At 44.7% G+C, this 16,825-nt stretch overlaps 1 protein-coding gene across 2 annotated transcripts in view; it reads right to left on the bottom strand.

Annotated features, from left to right (window-relative positions):
* Positions 1–906: 906 nt before the first annotated feature.
* Positions 907–16,825, bottom strand: part of PTPN11 (protein tyrosine phosphatase non-receptor type 11) — a 79,850-nt gene continuing 63,931 nt past the window's right edge. For both annotated transcript variants that reach the window (XM_047827785.1, XM_047827786.1), the window contains exons 14-16: positions 7,761–7,873; positions 5,836–5,937; positions 907–4,939 (exon numbers count right to left, since the gene is read on the bottom strand). In XM_047827785.1, coding sequence (XP_047683741.1) covers positions 5,868–5,937; positions 7,761–7,873 — 183 coding nt within the window. In that variant the 3' untranslated portion in view covers positions 907–4,939; positions 5,836–5,867. The remainder of the gene's footprint in view (positions 4,940–5,835; positions 5,938–7,760; positions 7,874–16,825) is intronic.

The raw sequence follows: 16,825 nt of genomic DNA, 5'->3' as shown, positions 1-16,825 counted from the left end.
CCTCTAATTAAGGTACAAACCAGGATCTCGGGAAGGATGATGGGGAATGAGGCGTCTGCAGGCCGACAGAGCACTCGGCACCCCCTCCGAGACCCCAGAGGGTAAACACCACCGTAGCACGGAGGTCCTCGGTCCGTGGAAAGCTACCTTCCCGAGGGACAGACACCGGAGCCGCTCTTCAAAATCCTCATCACCTGGAACCGGCTGTCCAGCCCAGTTGGGCTTTCCTGCCTCGTCTCGGCAGCCTGCTCGCACCCCAGGTAGAATTACTGCCTCCGGCCCCCTACAAGGCCTGGTTCCCATGAGAACGTCACCACCGGGAGGGTGGCTTCTATGTCCTCGTCTGGCACTGCAGAGGGGCTCCCTATGTTTTGAATGGCTGGCGGACTGGTCTCACTGAGGAAACCGGCTCAGTCGGAAGAGCGTGCGACTCCTGATCTCCCCAGGTCGTGAGTTCGAGCCCCGTGTTGGGTGTAGAGATAAATAAATACACTTAATGTAAAAAAATAAAAAATAAGTCAAGGGAAGAGCTGGTTCCTGTGGCACATAATTTACTCCCATGAGCCTCCTTTGCCATCTGTACTCCGCACGTCCACCCAGGATCATTTACGTTCAGTTTGTACGTTTCCTAACCATTACCCAGTGTATTTTACAGACATACTTTCTATTTGTTACTTGGAAGTTCTTGCAAACAGAATTCCCTGTCTCCCAAAGCCATTCAGAGTGGGCACTCAATAAATGCTTGAGGAACAGACTCATGCATTCTGTTTCCCAAGTTACCCTCTAGGTAAGAGCTGGTAAATGTCGGTAAATAGCCGACTGGTAAATAGCCAGTGTAAGAGATTGGCCTATAATCTCAGTTTTTCCTGGACATTTCTGATGCAGTAAATGACAAATATACCATAATATAAGAAAATGGTTTTATTCCTAATTTTTAGTTTCCATACAGTTTACAAATACACGTTTACTCTGATAATACAGCTTTGCAACTAGCAACGCAGTTGAACTAACACCCATAAATACAGGTGGGGAGACCATTAACATCCACTAATGTTTCTCTACATAAACTATTCTTTTCATGTCATTTTTTTTTAAACAATTGCAAATAGACTACATAATACGTGGGCAAAAAGGCAATTAAGTGAATCTCTTGAAACACTAAATGTATAATAAACAGTGCATATTATCAACATTTACATGATTCACATCAAAATGATGACATCCTAAAACGTATTCCTTTTAAAGGATAGATTTATCAATAAAATATTACATATCTTTTAATACTCTGGTACAATACTTCATATACTGCAGGAAAATTAAATGTAGGTCTAGTCATCAGCTTAAAAAAGGATCCTTTTCTATTAGCTTTTATTAATAAAAGAATCACAATTATGTCATAAATAAACAGGCAAATTATTAATTACATGATTTGAGGTTTAGGATGAAAACTTGTAGAAATTAGTTTGATATACAGTAAAGTTATACAACACACTAAAACCAACTGTTTAATATTTCTGCCTTGTGTGAACTGCCCATAGTGAAAAAAGAACAAACTTTCTAATGATGGAAGATAGAACAAACTAGGTTTTGGAACTTATTTTTCAAGAGCAGGAGGGAGAAAGATTTCAACAGAATTACGGGCTAATACAGATCCTGATAAAGGCATCTTGAAATCAGGGAGGCCATGTGCTTGCTATATAAACCGTGAATCCCCCAACAACATACAGAAAACAGAAACTGTACCGGGAGCGCACTTAACATCTACAGTCTAAGTTTCCCTTACGGATTAATAAGCTACAACAAAACACAATTGCATACCTTTCCACCTTCCCCTGAACTAGAAATAACCCAGGATGTTATATTAGTTCTTCAGATCCCCAGTAAAATAACCCCTAAAAAATAATCTCAATAATCTTCTTGGCTGTTGCAAAGCCACTAGGCTCCGTGAAGAACCTACAAACACCAAGAAAGTCATACATTTCTTTTCTCATCCCCATTTAGCCGCATCTGAAGAGGGTGAGAGGGAGAGAGGATCATAATTTTCAGGAGGGCCACACACTGGATATGAGGTGTCTTTTTACTTGCTTAAAAAAAAGCTATTAAGACTCTGAAATTTGGCTTTTAAAAAAAAAACCCTAATGCCAAGTGTCAGATAATTTCTTCACCCCAAATATAAAACCCTATCCTATGCTGATAATTTTAAAATCCTCAACCAGCTATGGGATATTGTGCAAATTTAACGTCTACCGGCAACCCAGAAGCAGACTAAACACCTGTATCTATCACACTTACTTTCCGGGTAACCCGGTTCAACCAAGCATGGACTGCTCTGGCCCCGGGCCCTTCAACTTCCCCACACACCACCTCTTTGGAACTTTCACGTCCACTACTTTTTAACAGCTGTACCTCAAGCGCCCCACGTCTTCACAGCTCTCTCTTCCCGATTCCATCTCGTGGAGAGTGATCTCACCTGAGAACCTACCGTCACCTCTCACCAAACACGTGACAGACCTCAGCAACCTAGGGACTATCGCAATCTTGTCTTGGCGTAAGTTTACATAACATGATGCTTTGCGGACTTCGTGGAGGGAAATCTAAGTGAAGTCAGTGTCCTGTAACAAACGAAGCCCGCCGAGACCAAGGGTTTCTGTTCCAAGTACAAAACCACTTAATCTTAAGCTACAGGCAGAGACGTTAATGCAGCAGGTATACGTGTACCACCGAACCCTTGTATGCTGGTGGAAGACTCTGCCCCCAAAGTCCAGAGTCTGAGCTATGCCACAAAACCAAGGCAAAGGAGAAGAAGTCAATGTGGCGGTGCAATGGGAAGAACAGCATTCAAGATCCTTGTTGCAAACACTGAACTGGAATCTCTTTCTTTACAGGCTTGACAGGAAGACAGTCGTCACTGACATTCCTCTGAGGAGGTAATGACCTCTGAGCCACACCTGTGTTCTAAAGCAATGCTAGGGTCGAGGGACAGGGGACCCGAGGGGGGTGGGGTCGATGCGCGTTCTGTCTGTGAAAGTGGCAGCGGAGGCTCTTCCCAGACTTCCTCAGGGTTTCACGGGAGGTAAAGACCTCAGGAAGGAAGTACTACTGGGGCCGGACCTCGTCCTTCCTTTCGGGAGCCAGGGCAAGAAGAATCTGAGTTAAGGAGACGGTCACCTGATGGCAAAGCTGCCGTGTCACTTCGTCATCTTTACGAGGTCAACCAATGCTACTTTAATTGAAATACACTCACTGGATGGGGATTCAACACGAGGCAAAGAGGACGTCTTTGGAGAAGGCACTTCAGGTAGAACGGGAGCAAATCTCACTGCTTGCTTAAAACAAAAATGAGCGACTGCCGATGCGATCTGATCAGCGGCCTCGTTAGGAGGCCCCCGCTTTGCCGCAGCCCGGCCGAAACCACCGGCGTGGAGAGGGCACCACAGTCGTCTCCCACTGTGGGCGCCACGGTGACAGGGTGGTTCTGACCCCTAAACACACCCATCCTTACGAGACCGGTCTCCCCAAGTGATGGTTCAGAAAATATGCTCAGAGCCAGCGGAAATGGTTCAGGAAGCTTCTAGAAGGCCCTCTGTCCTTCTCTTTGACTTCCAGCTTACACGGGCTATTATACGCAGCTTCGATTTCCCAACGTCACCAGCAGCTTCTACTTTTCGCTAACTGCTGCCGTCTTCCCGTGGCACTGACTCTGACGTCCGGTTACTCTGGGGGCCCCCCCGTGAATCACACCTCAGCTTCATGCTCTCGTGCCATCCCCTCTTCCTGACTCTGGGCTGGGCCCGTGACTTGCTCTAATCAACAGGGGGCAGTAGAAGTTCTGGGTTGAAGTCTTAAGAAGGTCTGGCAACTACTGCCTTATAGCCTGGGGAGCTCTGAGCTGCCACGTAAGTGGTCCAGCTACCCTGCTGGCCAGGCCACTTGGGGCGGCCACATGGAGGAGAGGCCAGAGGACCTGCAGAGAGAGGCCCAGCCACCCCAATGTCTCGGCCAACCTGCTGACCGCACGGGCAACACCAGCGAGAGCACAGGAACAGCTCGACTGAGCCCGGCCCAGGCTAAAGACCAGTGAGGAAGGGGAAAAAAAAAGAGAATTGTTTCAAGCTATTTCGTTTCGGGAGGGTTTGTCACCGACAATCCATAAGCACAACACTGCCTGGTTGTCCACAGATGCGGTTTGTTTTTTGTTTTTTTTTCCTGAACACAAGACAATCACTCAAAAGAAAAGAAAACATGACAAACATTTCCCACCACATCATTCTCAGTCAACAGGCTGAATGGTAATTGGTCATCTGCTACGAAGAAAACACACCTTCTATCCTAAGTCTCCATGATTCTTTTTTCCCGTGATTTTTTTAATGGCAATGCAAAAGTAGACAGATTGTCGACTTCCGACAGTCTGGGGGCACTGGCTTTAATTATCATTTAGCCAAAAAAAGAGGCCATCAAATGAATTACCCACTGCTGGATAAGCAATGATACCTGAACCTGTTCTCACTCCCACGGGATGCTGTTACCTTTCCCAAAACGTTTTTCCTCTTACAAGCGCTCCGTCATCCCCCACAAAGAGAAAAACGATTGAGTTTTTAAGATTATAAAAAGGGGAAAAAAATGCCAAGAAGTAGAATTTGAATCACCATCATCTGCCAAATACAGAGCACAATTTAACTGCTTCCTCAATTTAAAATAAAATTCTATAAACCAGAACAGTGTCTACATTGTAGAGATGATTTCTTCGGATGTGAGGAAATGGGTAACTGGTAATCAGGTATTGTTGAGTTAGAATACAGTGGTCTTTAAATGGTTTTGAATTTTGTCTGTCCAAAGGTAGTCGGCCACGACACAAGCCTTCCAAGTTCAAATTCATTCTTTGCAGAAACTTTCTTGCATCTGTTCTTGATATTTTTAGGGAGAGGGTGAAAGTCCACATCTGGGGAAGAAATAAGTGAGAATTTTTAAGGAGCATGCATCTAAAAGTCTCTCAAGGCATTAAACCATTTTAAAGTAGATTTAAAGCTTTTAAGTGTACTACCCATTAAAATGGAAGTTTCAACATGCAATATGGAAACTGAGCTGCCAACACACATCACACACCTGGGTCGCCATCTACAAAGGTGACCGGCAGGGAAGAGACAGACAAGGGAGAGCAGTTCCCAGTGGCAGAGCTGGAAGGGATGTGGAGGTGAGCGGGGCGAGGGCCCGGGGAGGCCAGCGCCCTGTGTCGCACAGCCAATTGGGGGCCAAGGGGGGATGAGAACCCGGGCGTCCTGACTCCAACCATCCGGAGCTGTGTCCCCCCCGCCCCTTCCCGGGCCCCCACAGATCATCTCCGGGCACAGCTCGGGTAAACCAACTCTAATACAAGTGCAAACAATGGGACACCTGATCACCAACAGCAACCATCCCTGAGTACTGAGTGCCAGCTCTGCTCCTCACAGAATTAACTCTGCATTTGGCTTCAATCCTTAATGAACTCTAAAATAAATCCAGCTGAGAGAAAAGAAGTTTAGGAAGAGAAAAAAGAGGCTGGTTTGTAAAACTCAACGATGGTACATTTTGCTAGAACACTCACAAATTAGCCGCCTGCTTAAAAATGCCACGAGGATAGAAACAACTGGGGAGCACTTCCATTTAAATACCTATTTCTGGGGTGCCTGGGTGGCTCAGTCAGTTAGGTATCCGACTTCAGGTTAAGTCATGATCTTGCAGTTGGTGGGTTCGAGCCCCGCGTCGGATTCTGTGTCTCCCTCTCCCTCTGCCCCTCCCCCACTCATGTCTGTCTCTCTCTCCCTCTCTCAAAAATAAACATTAAAAAAATTTAAATACCGATTTCTGTACTGAAGTCTTGGTGGGTCTTCTCATCTGAAACTTTTCTGCTGCTGCATCAGACCTACGTTCTCATAGACTCTGGCATTATCTTCTCTCATTCTGTAAAGAAAAAAAAAAAGCATCAATAAAAACGCAGACCATGCCCTCCAAGCTTACGTGGCATTTACAAAGCACATACCACATTCTTTGGGGACCAGGTATGGTGCAGACACAGCCCCCAGGAGCTAACATTCTAAGACGGGCTGTAAGCCATAAACACACAGCACCAACAAGCTAGAAGTGAAATAAGAGCCTTGAGTCCCTGTGCTCTCTGGGGCTGGAGGAAAACAAGCCGTCTTCCCTGAGGGCAGAGCAAAGGAGGCTTGTATGATGATGAGGCCTTTAAGTAAGACCTTGAAGCACGGAGACATGTGCACATAGAAAGGACAGGTATTAAATTCAAGCAGAGGGATCTCTTGGGCAAGAGACCCAAGAAAGGCAGGAGCAGTGTGGTAGGGACTATCCTCCCATTCAGCCCGGATCCAGCTACGAGATGGGGAACAGTAAGGGTGAGGCTCAGTGGTGGTTTAGGGCCCTGGGATGAAGGGCCAGCACATCAGAGGCCAGGCTCCATTCTGCTGAGCAGGGAATGGAAATCAGAGCAGTCCAAGGGGATGGGGGACCCAGTCGCTGTGGGTGTCAGCCTGGGCAGGACAAGACGAAATGAGAAGAAGGGGCCCAGGGCCCGGGGTATCCTGGGTCTGCGCCCTACAAGGAATACGATGGGAACAGAGAGGCAGAGGACCTGTTGCACAGGAAGGCCAGTGGTAAAGGGATCGTCAGAGTTAACGTGTTCTGCCATTACTCAGGGAAAGCTTTCGGGCAAGGACTCAGAGCCCTGATGTGCCAGTGCTGCTGCAAATGACTGCAGGTAGCAATTTAAAATATCAGCCTTCCCCATCAGTCCACTGGGGAAGGAAAAAGCAGGCAGAAGGAAGGGGCGACTTGGTGGAGAGAATGCTTTCGCTGTATAATTTCATTTCGATGTTAACTACAAGCCAAATGTAAATACAAGCCTCATATTTGCTATCTAAAACGTTTATACAGAGTATTAAAGTCAGCAGGGGTTTAAAAATCCACATCAGAAGCAAACAGAGAGAGGACTCTTGGGGGAAAATAAAAAGTAAATGTTATACCAGAGACCGACTTCAGAATATACAGAAGAACAATAACTTACAACTGCTGTTCACATAATCGATTTAACAAACGTTTTCCTAACACGTTTCTAGCTTAAACAAGGGGTGGGCACAGTTTTTCTGTAAAGGATCTGAGGGTAAACAATTTCATTTCTGCAGGCCATACTCAGTCTTGGGCATATGATAGTCTTTGCAATGCTTTGTTGTTGTTGTTTTTTTAAAATAACCTTTTAAAAACCATTCATGAGCTGTGCAAACACAGGCCATGGGCAGAATTTGGCCTGGGGGCTGTAGTTTGCGAACTCCTGGTTTAAGAGCCCAAAGTAGATTTCTGTTGTCTGCTGACTGTGGAAAGTTAGCAGAACATGGCAGCACTGAAACATTAATAGTCAAGTTTATTCACTTTTACTTAGCAAAGAGTCTCAACGCATCAAAAGGGGCGTTACTTACCTTTGCTGTCGATCATTAACAACAGGTGTTACCTCCACCCCGTCAAAAGAAAGATTCAATGTTCTTAGAGAACACCACCTGCTACACTTACAGCTTCAAATAGTCATAGGCGGTGTACCAATCAGCTTGCAGTTTAGGTAAATTAAAATTTTGTTTAGAAAGCGGATACACAAGTGAATCGGTTGGGCAACAACAATGTGCACCCATGACAAGCGTGTGCTGCAGAGACCTGTTGTTTTTTAAGCTTTTCTGCAGGACTGTGCTCAGGCAGAAAGGATTTCCTTCATTCCTACTTACTCTGCGCAGGATGGTGTTGGAGTACAAGGCGGGAGGGGACTCTGATCTCCACTTGTCTGGTCCGTGAGAGAATACTTAATATTTGTATATTCGTGCCCTTTCCTCTTGCTTTTCTGAAAGGTGAAGATTGCATAAATGAGGAACTGGAATGTTTTAAAGGAATAAAGAAGCAAAGGTGGCATTTCACCAGACAGATGGGCAGACAGGCGGAACCCTGCATACTGGTAGGCTGACCAAATGTTAGGGAATTCACCTCCCCGGTGTAAATGCACCATACAAGTGAAAAATACTTTTGAACCTTACAATTCAAAAGCACAGAGTCATGCATTAACAACTCACACTACCAAAACCAACTGTATCTATTTCTGAGCTAAGAGAGAATTCACACTTTCTTTGCCACCTTAACATCTAATCATTTCCTAGTTCGCTTGCAACATTTTTAATGATTCTCAGAGAAACCGTCGGCAAAAGAGCTCTAGAAATAAATTCACTACAGGTAAAAATGGCACACAGGTACAAAAGGCAGTAGCTCTCTTAATAGAAACAATCACACGCCTTATCGTTCCTTTCCTGCCTCCCACCCCCACCCAGGGAAAGACCCTGGCGCTTTAAAACTTTATTTTGGGTTCCAATGATACTCGGAAAAAAAAAAAAAAAAATTGGCAAAGAAAACCAGTAAAATATAATCTCATCTCAGATGCAGAGCGAACTATATTTGGTAGGAGTCCCAGTTAGATGATTTATCACTCTTCGTTCCTAAATTCACCTAGAAACGACCGATTCTGAAAAGCTAACTCACCAAGTTGTCATCATTATATAATGTTGCCTTCGTTCGAGGATTATTCAAGAAAAACAGCAAATATCAGAGAGGGTACCCACATCAAATACTGACGTACGGCAGTGACTTTCATTTGCTGCCGGTGAGAGGGTAAACTGGGGCACAGTCAGAACTGGAAGTACTAATCAGGATCTAGTAATAATAAGAATACATCCCTACAGGGCCGCCTGGGTGGCTCAGTCAGTTAAGCGTCCAACTCTTGGTTTCAGGCCAAGTCATGATCTCACAGTTTCATGAGTTCGAGCCCCACGTCAGGCTCTGCGCACTCACAGAGCCTGCTTGGGATTCTCCATCTCCCCCTCTCTCTCTCTGCCCCTCCCCTGCTCACACCCTCTCTGCCAATAAACAAACAAACAAACAAACAAACAAACAAACAAACTATATCCTACAATCTTGAACATCTGCTTCTTGGGAAACCCATACACCTAAGCCTAAAAGAGCCATACAAGGATGTCCAGTGACATGTTATTCTTAATAATGTCTACAACAAGAGAACGAATCAACGTGATATACTCATACCATGAAATAATACGCAACAGTGAAGAGGCACAACAGAAAGAAAGACTGTGTGTGTGTGCGCGTGTGTCAAAACAGGCTTCATAATCAATGGTAAGTGGAAAAACACAAATTATAGAACAATGAAACAGTACGATCCTATGTGATTAAACATTCTAAATATATGAAACAGTGTTATCTATTGTGTATAGACTATTGGTATTTGTATCGTAAAATAGAAAAAAAGACTACACGCCCAGCAATTGCCCTGGGGTTCCGAGGCGTGCACTTGGGGCTGACAGCTGTACCTGCCACATTTGATTGCTGTTATAAAAGAAAAAAAACAAAACAAAACTTGGAAGAAATAGGATAAAGCAAAACGGATGATTATAGATATACTACTATTATTTAAATCTTTTGAAGAAAACACAAAACAAGTTTAAATCCACTGGTGAAGTGTCTTCTTGCTCTCCTGACTCAGAACTTACCCCCAAACAACAGCTGATAAAAAGTAGAAAATCTTATTTGACATACGAGAATTGTTACAACTCCAACCTACAGAGTATAAAGCATCTCATCCCGTGTGAACTTGGGACCAACGTACAAACGAAGCTGGACAGCCTGAAAGATTCACTGACTCTTCACAGAAAAGGCTTGACGTCGGCAGGAAGCTGGCTGCTTGTTGGCCACCACTTCCTCGTGCTGTCTGCAACCGTGTGCAAAAGGAAACGTCCTAAAGGGCGATAGGGTGACAGGATGCAAAGTGCCTGGGCCCTCGGATGACCTCAGATGACCTTGGACGAGCAGAGTTGCCCACTTCCTCCGCAGCTGCCTGCCACCTCGGATTTTTACGTTAGAAGAGAAATCAGCTTCTACCTTATTTAAGCCACTATTACTCAGCCTGTTGAAGCAGCCCAATCAATTTATTAACTGATCAAGCAGCCACTACACATCTTAGAATCTAGGGAAGACGTTGCAAAAAAGACATCCAAACAGAAAATTTCTCTACATAGTATTTTAATGTTTTGAACAAATGTTTTTAAAAATCTAAAGGCTGGGGCGCCTGGGTGCCTCAGCCGGTTGAGAGTCCAACTTTGGCTCAGGTCATGATCTCATGGCTGGTGAGTTCAAGTCCCACATCGGGCTCGCAGAGGTCAGCACAGAGCCCTGCATCAGCTCCTCTGTCCTCCTCTCTCTCTGCCCCTCCCCACCTAGCACTCTCTCTCTCTCAAAAATAAACCTTTAAAAAAAAAAATCTAAAGGCCTTGAAAAGCAGTCACAGATTTTCAGCACTGCAATAATGACTTACACAAGAAACAATCTTTTAAAAGATATAATTTAAAATAAAATATTAAGTGGAAGACTTGACAGAGAACGGCTCTTATTTTAAAACTTATTCTGGGGGCACCTGGGTGGCTCAGTCGGTTGAGTGTCTGACTCCTGGTTTCGGTTTAGGTCATGACCTCATTCGGCTCAGGTCATGAGTTCAAGTCCCACATTGGGCTCCACACTGACAGTGAGGGGCCTGCTTGGGATTCTCTCTCTCCCTCTCTCTCTGCTCCTCCCCGACTTGTGCTCTGTCTTTCAAAATAAACAAATAAAAAATTTAAATATGCAATCAATAACCTGAAGCATAAGCTTGCTTTCTACTCAACACATTTTTTTTTAATTGTGGTAAACGAAAAACAACATATGATAAGATACATGCTCTTGGGCAAAATTTTGAGTGCACACAGTATTGTCCAGTATATGTTCTTTTTTTTTTTAATGTTTTTATTTATCTTTTTGAGACAGAGTCAGAGCATGAGCGGGGGAGGGGCAGAGAGCGAGGGAGACACAGAATCGGAAGCAGGCTCCAGGCTCCGAGCGGTCAGCACAGAGCCCAACACCGGGCTTGAACTCATGAACCAATAAGATCATGACCTGAGCCGAAGTCGGACACTCAACTGACCGAGCCCCCCAGGCACCCTGAGAATACGCTCTTGATGTGCAGCAGGTCTCTAGAACTTTTTCATCTTATATGACTGAAACTATCTACCCACTGAACAGCAACCCCCATTTCTGCCTCCCTTCTGCTATCTTTTCTTCATGGTTTATTTCTTTATTTTGAGAGAGAGAGAGAGAGAGAGAGAGAATGAGAATGAGAATGAGAATCCCAAGCAGGCTCTGTGCTGTCAGTGCAGAGCCCGACTCAGGGCTCAATCTCATGAACCGTGGGATCATGACCTGAACTGAAATCAAGAGGAGGGCGCTTAACCAACTGAGCCACCCAGGCGCCCCTCCCTACTACTTTCTTGAAAAAAAAAAAAAAAAAAAAAAAAAAAAAAAAAAAATCAGTATTTCTACATAAAGTGATTACAAAAGAATTTTCTAACAGGGAATAATTAATAGAAATGGGACAGGAATTATTTCAATGAATTAAGTGGCTCAAGGAAAAGCATAAAAATGTTGGAGCTTCTCAGGCTTATTTAGAAAGAACAAGAAATAAAACTGATCCATAAATCAGTTGAGTTTATTTCTTAGTACTGTGATGGCCCAGGCTGTCCTTATAGAACAAGAAAAATTCTCAAGGGATTGGGGTAGTTTTGGTTTTGGGGGGTTGGAGAGAGACTTGTTTCAGAGCCTTAAAAGACGATCTGCAATTGATCTATCCTTCACCTAAATTCAATGACACAGCATAGTTATACCAAACCTTCTGTAATATTTATAATAAATCTTATAGCCTTGCCAGCTGACACACAGTCAAGGTTGAGAGGAGGGTTCAACCACAAGTCTCTAAAATCATCTGGCATTAAATATCTTGCCATATGAAGTAAATCCAGTGAATTAACTTTAAGTTACAAAAAAGCCCCGGGCTCCTGGCTAGCTCTTGGTATCAGGGTTGTGAGTTTGAGCCCCACAGTGGGCATAAAAAAAAAAAAAAAAACAAAGAAAAGAAAATTAAAGGGGCACCTGGGTGGCTCAGTCGGTTAAGCATCCGACGTCAGCTCAGGTCATAATCTCACGGTTAGTGAGTTTGGGCCCCACATCAGGCTCTCTGCTATCAGCTCGGAGCCCACTTTGGATCCTCCGTCTCCCTCTCTCTCTCTCTGCCCCTCCCCCACTTGCTCTCTCTCAAAAATAAACATTAAAAAATATTTTTTTAATTAAGAAAAAAAATTAAGACTATGAAATAAAGCATATATCAATTTACCCAAAAAAAGCCCAAAAGCCAGGAGTAGGAAGAAAGGGTCAAATGAAAATGCTCTTGTCTAAGTTACAGAGCAACAAGATACTTGTGCAGAATGTTCTGAGCTCAAATGTCAGGATTACAAACACCCTGACTCCTGCCCACATCTCATCACAAAATCTTACCGGTTCTGCTTCTCTTTGTGCTGACCATTAGCCCCCACTGTCCCGTCCAAACCGTCATCAGCTCTCCCCTACACTGGTCCCCCCTGCAACTGCTTGAGCCCAGAGCCCACAGCCCACACCCACTCCTCACTCTCAAGCCAGGGCCCTATTTTCAAAACGAGGACCTTTTTATGTCACTCCCCTGCTTCAAAATCCTCGGTGACGTCCCATTCCCCTCGGGATAAAGTCTAAAATCTTTAATACGCCCTGCAAGCCCCGAGCTCTCAAAATCAGATCTCTGCTTACGTTCCCAATCCCACCCATGACACCCCCGGCCCCCACCCAACTCCCTCTACTCCAACCACACAGCTTTCTTTCCATTTCAGGAACATGACCACTCACAGCCCCAATGTCCAGCACAGAGCCTGGCACGCGGCACAGCCTATTTTAATGGATGCAGGAATGAATGAACGAAGGTGAGAAGGCCTCTTGATTGCACCAAGGAGCTTGAGGAAGATGTGTGAAAAGCACAAGTCCAGGGAAATGAATAAAAAAGACAGGACAAATGTAGACAAGGGCGTCATGGTAACTCAAACTTTCCATCTGGTGACACTGGAGTTTTATTGAGGCAACAGCCACGTCTATCTTGTTCTGTTCTATCCTCAGCATCTAATCAGTGTCTGGAACACAAAAGGCACCCAAATATTTCTTAAAGGAGTAATACCCAACGAAACATTTAATGAAAGAGAAGGCGCCGGATGCTAACTGCCAGCACCGGCCAGCTTCAGTTTTGCTGGCGACAACCGAAATCTAGCACTGCTGCATTTCTATCCTGGCCCATTGGTGATGGCAGAATTCTTTTTTTTTTTAATGCTTATTTATTTATTTTTTGAGAGAGAGAGAGCGCAGGAGCAGGTGAGGGACAGAGACAGAAGGAGAGAGAGTCCCAAGCAGGATCCACGCTCCGCGCAGAGCCAGATGTGGGGCTCAATCTCACGACCGTGAGCTGAAATCAAGAGTCAGACGCTTAACCGACTAAACCGCCCAGGCGCCCCTGATTACAGAACTCTTAAAGGTATCTTCTGTCCTGTAGTACGATGCACTCAGAGAACGCCACCCAGAGTCTCTACGCTGCAGGTAAAGGATGCTCGATGCGGGATGTGGGATTATTTCCCTCAAACAAGAGTTGCCCTCATGGTAAATATGATTCTCATGGGGGTACAGGCAAGCAGCTCTGAAACTATTTCGCATGTATACTAGGGGTGAGCAAATGAGCAAATAAACTGTAGATCATGGGAACCAGGTTTCCCCCAGTTAGAGAAGTTACAAATTAGCAAGGGGAAGGCTAGTCTGAGCCTTGGGGTACTGAATGAGAGCCGGAGACATCAACATGCACTGAGGTTTAGCTTATATATATATATATATATATATATACACATAGATACAGTGACAATTATTGGTATTTATGCATATGTGCATTAGGATACAGACGTTATTTCCTAGCACTGTCCACTGAGAGGGCCCAGAAGCAGTAATACCCAGTAGCAACAAGCATACCCAACACCCAAACCTTCATTTTATTTTTGTTTTTATTAAAAATTTTATTTTTAAATAAATTCTTTTTTTAACGTTTATTCATTTTTGAGAGACAGAGCGTGAGCAGGGGAGGGGCAGAGAGAGAGGGAGACACAGAATCCGAAGCAGGCTCCAGGCTCTGAGCTGTCAGCACAGAGCCCGATGTGGGGCTCGAACCCACGAACTGTGAGATCATGACCTGGGCTGAAGTCGGACGCCCAACCGACTGAGCCCAACTGACTGAGTCAAAATTTTATTTTCATATAAGCTCTAACTCACAACCCTTGAGATCGAGAGTCGCATGCTCTACCGACTGAGCCAGCCAGGTGCCCCCCCAAACCTTCAATTTTAAATACCTGTCTTTAATAAACAGAACTGGGACTCCACAGAAAAATGGCCAATTCAAAGGCTAGGAGAGGGGAAACAGAAGATGAGCCCGGAGCATCTTGCATGCCAGAAAGTGAGCAAGTGCTCAAACACAAAAGGATAGGGACACGTGAAAGGGACACAGGAGCCAATCTGAAAACGTGCCTCACTCGCACCTTCCCCTGGACGACCACCTGTTTTTTGCTTCTCCTCCTCCTAATGCTGTCGCTACTTCCTGCTTCCTTCCCCAGCCCGCCGGTCCCTGACCTACTGTCTTTCTTCATTTACCCTTGTCAGCAAATTCCTTCATTCCCAAAGGTCCTTAACTCTTCAGAATTTTGAAAATGATGGCATTTAGAAGAATAATCAATGATCCCGAATGAGTTTCATCGTTCTGCTCAATTTAAAACTCAGAAGGCTTTACTGTTTAAGTCTACCACTTAAGCTTTCTACTAGATGAAGGTACTTCTTACTTTACGACGAAATCAGGTAGTAAGTTCGAGCACAGAACCAAACAGTACAATGCAGAAAACCACATGTTATAGGATCTTATTTTTAGGGGCGCCTAGGTGGCTCAGTCGGCTAGGTGGCCGACTTCAGCTCGGGTCGAGATCTCGCAGTTCATGAGTTTGAACCTGCTTAGGATTCTGTGTCTCCTCACTCTCTGCCCCTTCCCCGCTCATGCTCTGTATCTGTCTCAAAAATGAACATTAAAAAAAAATGTGTTTAATGAATCATCTGGGGGCACCCACGTGGCTCAGTTGGTTAAGAGTTCAACTTTGGCTCAGGTCACGATCTCACAGTTTGTAAGTTCAAGCCCCATATCGAGCTCACTGCTCTCAGTGCAGAGCCTTCTTTGGATCCTCTGGCCCCCTCTCTATCTGTCCCTCCCCCACTCTCACTCTCTAAAAAATAAATTCTAAAAAATTTATCAGCCTGACAGCTCGGAGCCTGGAACCTGCTTCAGAGTCTGTCTCCCTCTTTCTCTGCCCCTCCCACCTTGCGCGCTCGCTCTCTCTCTCTCTCTCTCTCTCTCTCTCTCTCAAAAAACAATAAATATTTTTTTTTAAATTTTTAAAAAGTCTCTAAAAATGAATACTCTAAGACACCTAAGTGGCTCAGTCAGTTAAGCGGCCAACTCTTGATTTCGGCTCAGGTCATGATCTCATTCGTGAGACTGAGCCCAGAGGCAGGCTCTGTTCTGACAGTGCGGAGCCTGGAGGCTGCTTAGGATTCTCTCTCTCCACTCTCCCTGCCCCTCCCCCGCTTGCATGTACACTGTCTCTCAAAATAAATACACATAAAAAATTAAAAGTAAAAAAGTAAGTAATAGTGAATGATCTAAGTCAACACATTTTTTAGACTCTGAGGCCTCTTAGACCAAATAGCAGTTAACGTGCTGAGGACAGTGCTGGCACCTGTCAGTCCCAAAAAATACAGGCTGAATGAATGCATGCATGCAAGCACTCTTGGGGTGGGATCATCAGGGACATTCGGTTTCTAGATTCTTCAATTATTACGGGACATTTTTGTCTACTGCCTCCTGACCCCCAAAAAAAGGGCAGCAATAAAAGTATTTTTAAAGAGGCTCCTAAATCCAAATTGCAACTCGAGATTCAGGGTCAGAGAGACTGGATGCGGTAAGGAGAAGATCTGAAGTGCTATAGAGGCTGGGAGAGAAAGTGCCTGAAGTCTCCAGAACAAGGATAAATACCAAACCTTCTGAATGAAACAGAGAGAGCTCCTTCCCCAGCTTTTCCACACAAGATTACATTATATGCTTCAAGACATTCCTGACTATTCTCCAGTTTGTACCAACTGTGCTACATTCTCTTTGTATTTAGTACGAGGTTCTTCTCTGTGAGCAACTTTATGCTTTAACTATTCCTGGCCCAGATTAAGGATAACTGGAAGACAAAGAGAAAATAGCCTATAGTAACCATCTAAATTGTTCATAACACCAAGTCGGATTTAACACACTAAAGGTCGAAACCAGTTACCTGTTGATTATTTGACCTTACATTTCGATACCTACACTGTTTCTGAAGATGTTTTTTTGTACAATGAAACAATCCAGTGTCTCCACGTGAACTGAGCACGTCCTAGGCTAACTAAGAGGTATCTTACTTGGCTAACCAGGCTCTGATAACGCGGCTACAAGTCTTTCGATTCGCTGGCAGGTGCCATTTTGCGAAGCCGAGTTCTCTGGAAGGCAACGAACAGGGTAAAGCAGGCCTGTCTGCAGCGGAGCAGCGGGGCTGGTGAGGGGAGGGGAGAAGCACAGATCCCCAAAAGAGCAGTCTCGTTTCCCTCCTCTCAGCGGATTTCTAATTAACTCAGCTTTGTGTCTGTTATGAATAGCTTCACATGGAAAGGCTCCAGTTCCACATTCTTCTTCATTATGCATGGCTTATTAAAATTGAAATCTCACTGTTTCCAACTCAACCAAATCGATGGT

The sequence above is a fragment of the Prionailurus viverrinus genome, chromosome D3 (assembly GCF_022837055.1).
Source record: "Prionailurus viverrinus isolate Anna chromosome D3, UM_Priviv_1.0, whole genome shotgun sequence".
NCBI classification, from domain to species: domain Eukaryota; kingdom Metazoa; phylum Chordata; class Mammalia; order Carnivora; family Felidae; genus Prionailurus; species Prionailurus viverrinus.
The sequence above is the reverse complement of the archived record's forward strand: the minus strand, read 5'-3'. Positions and strand labels throughout refer to the sequence as shown.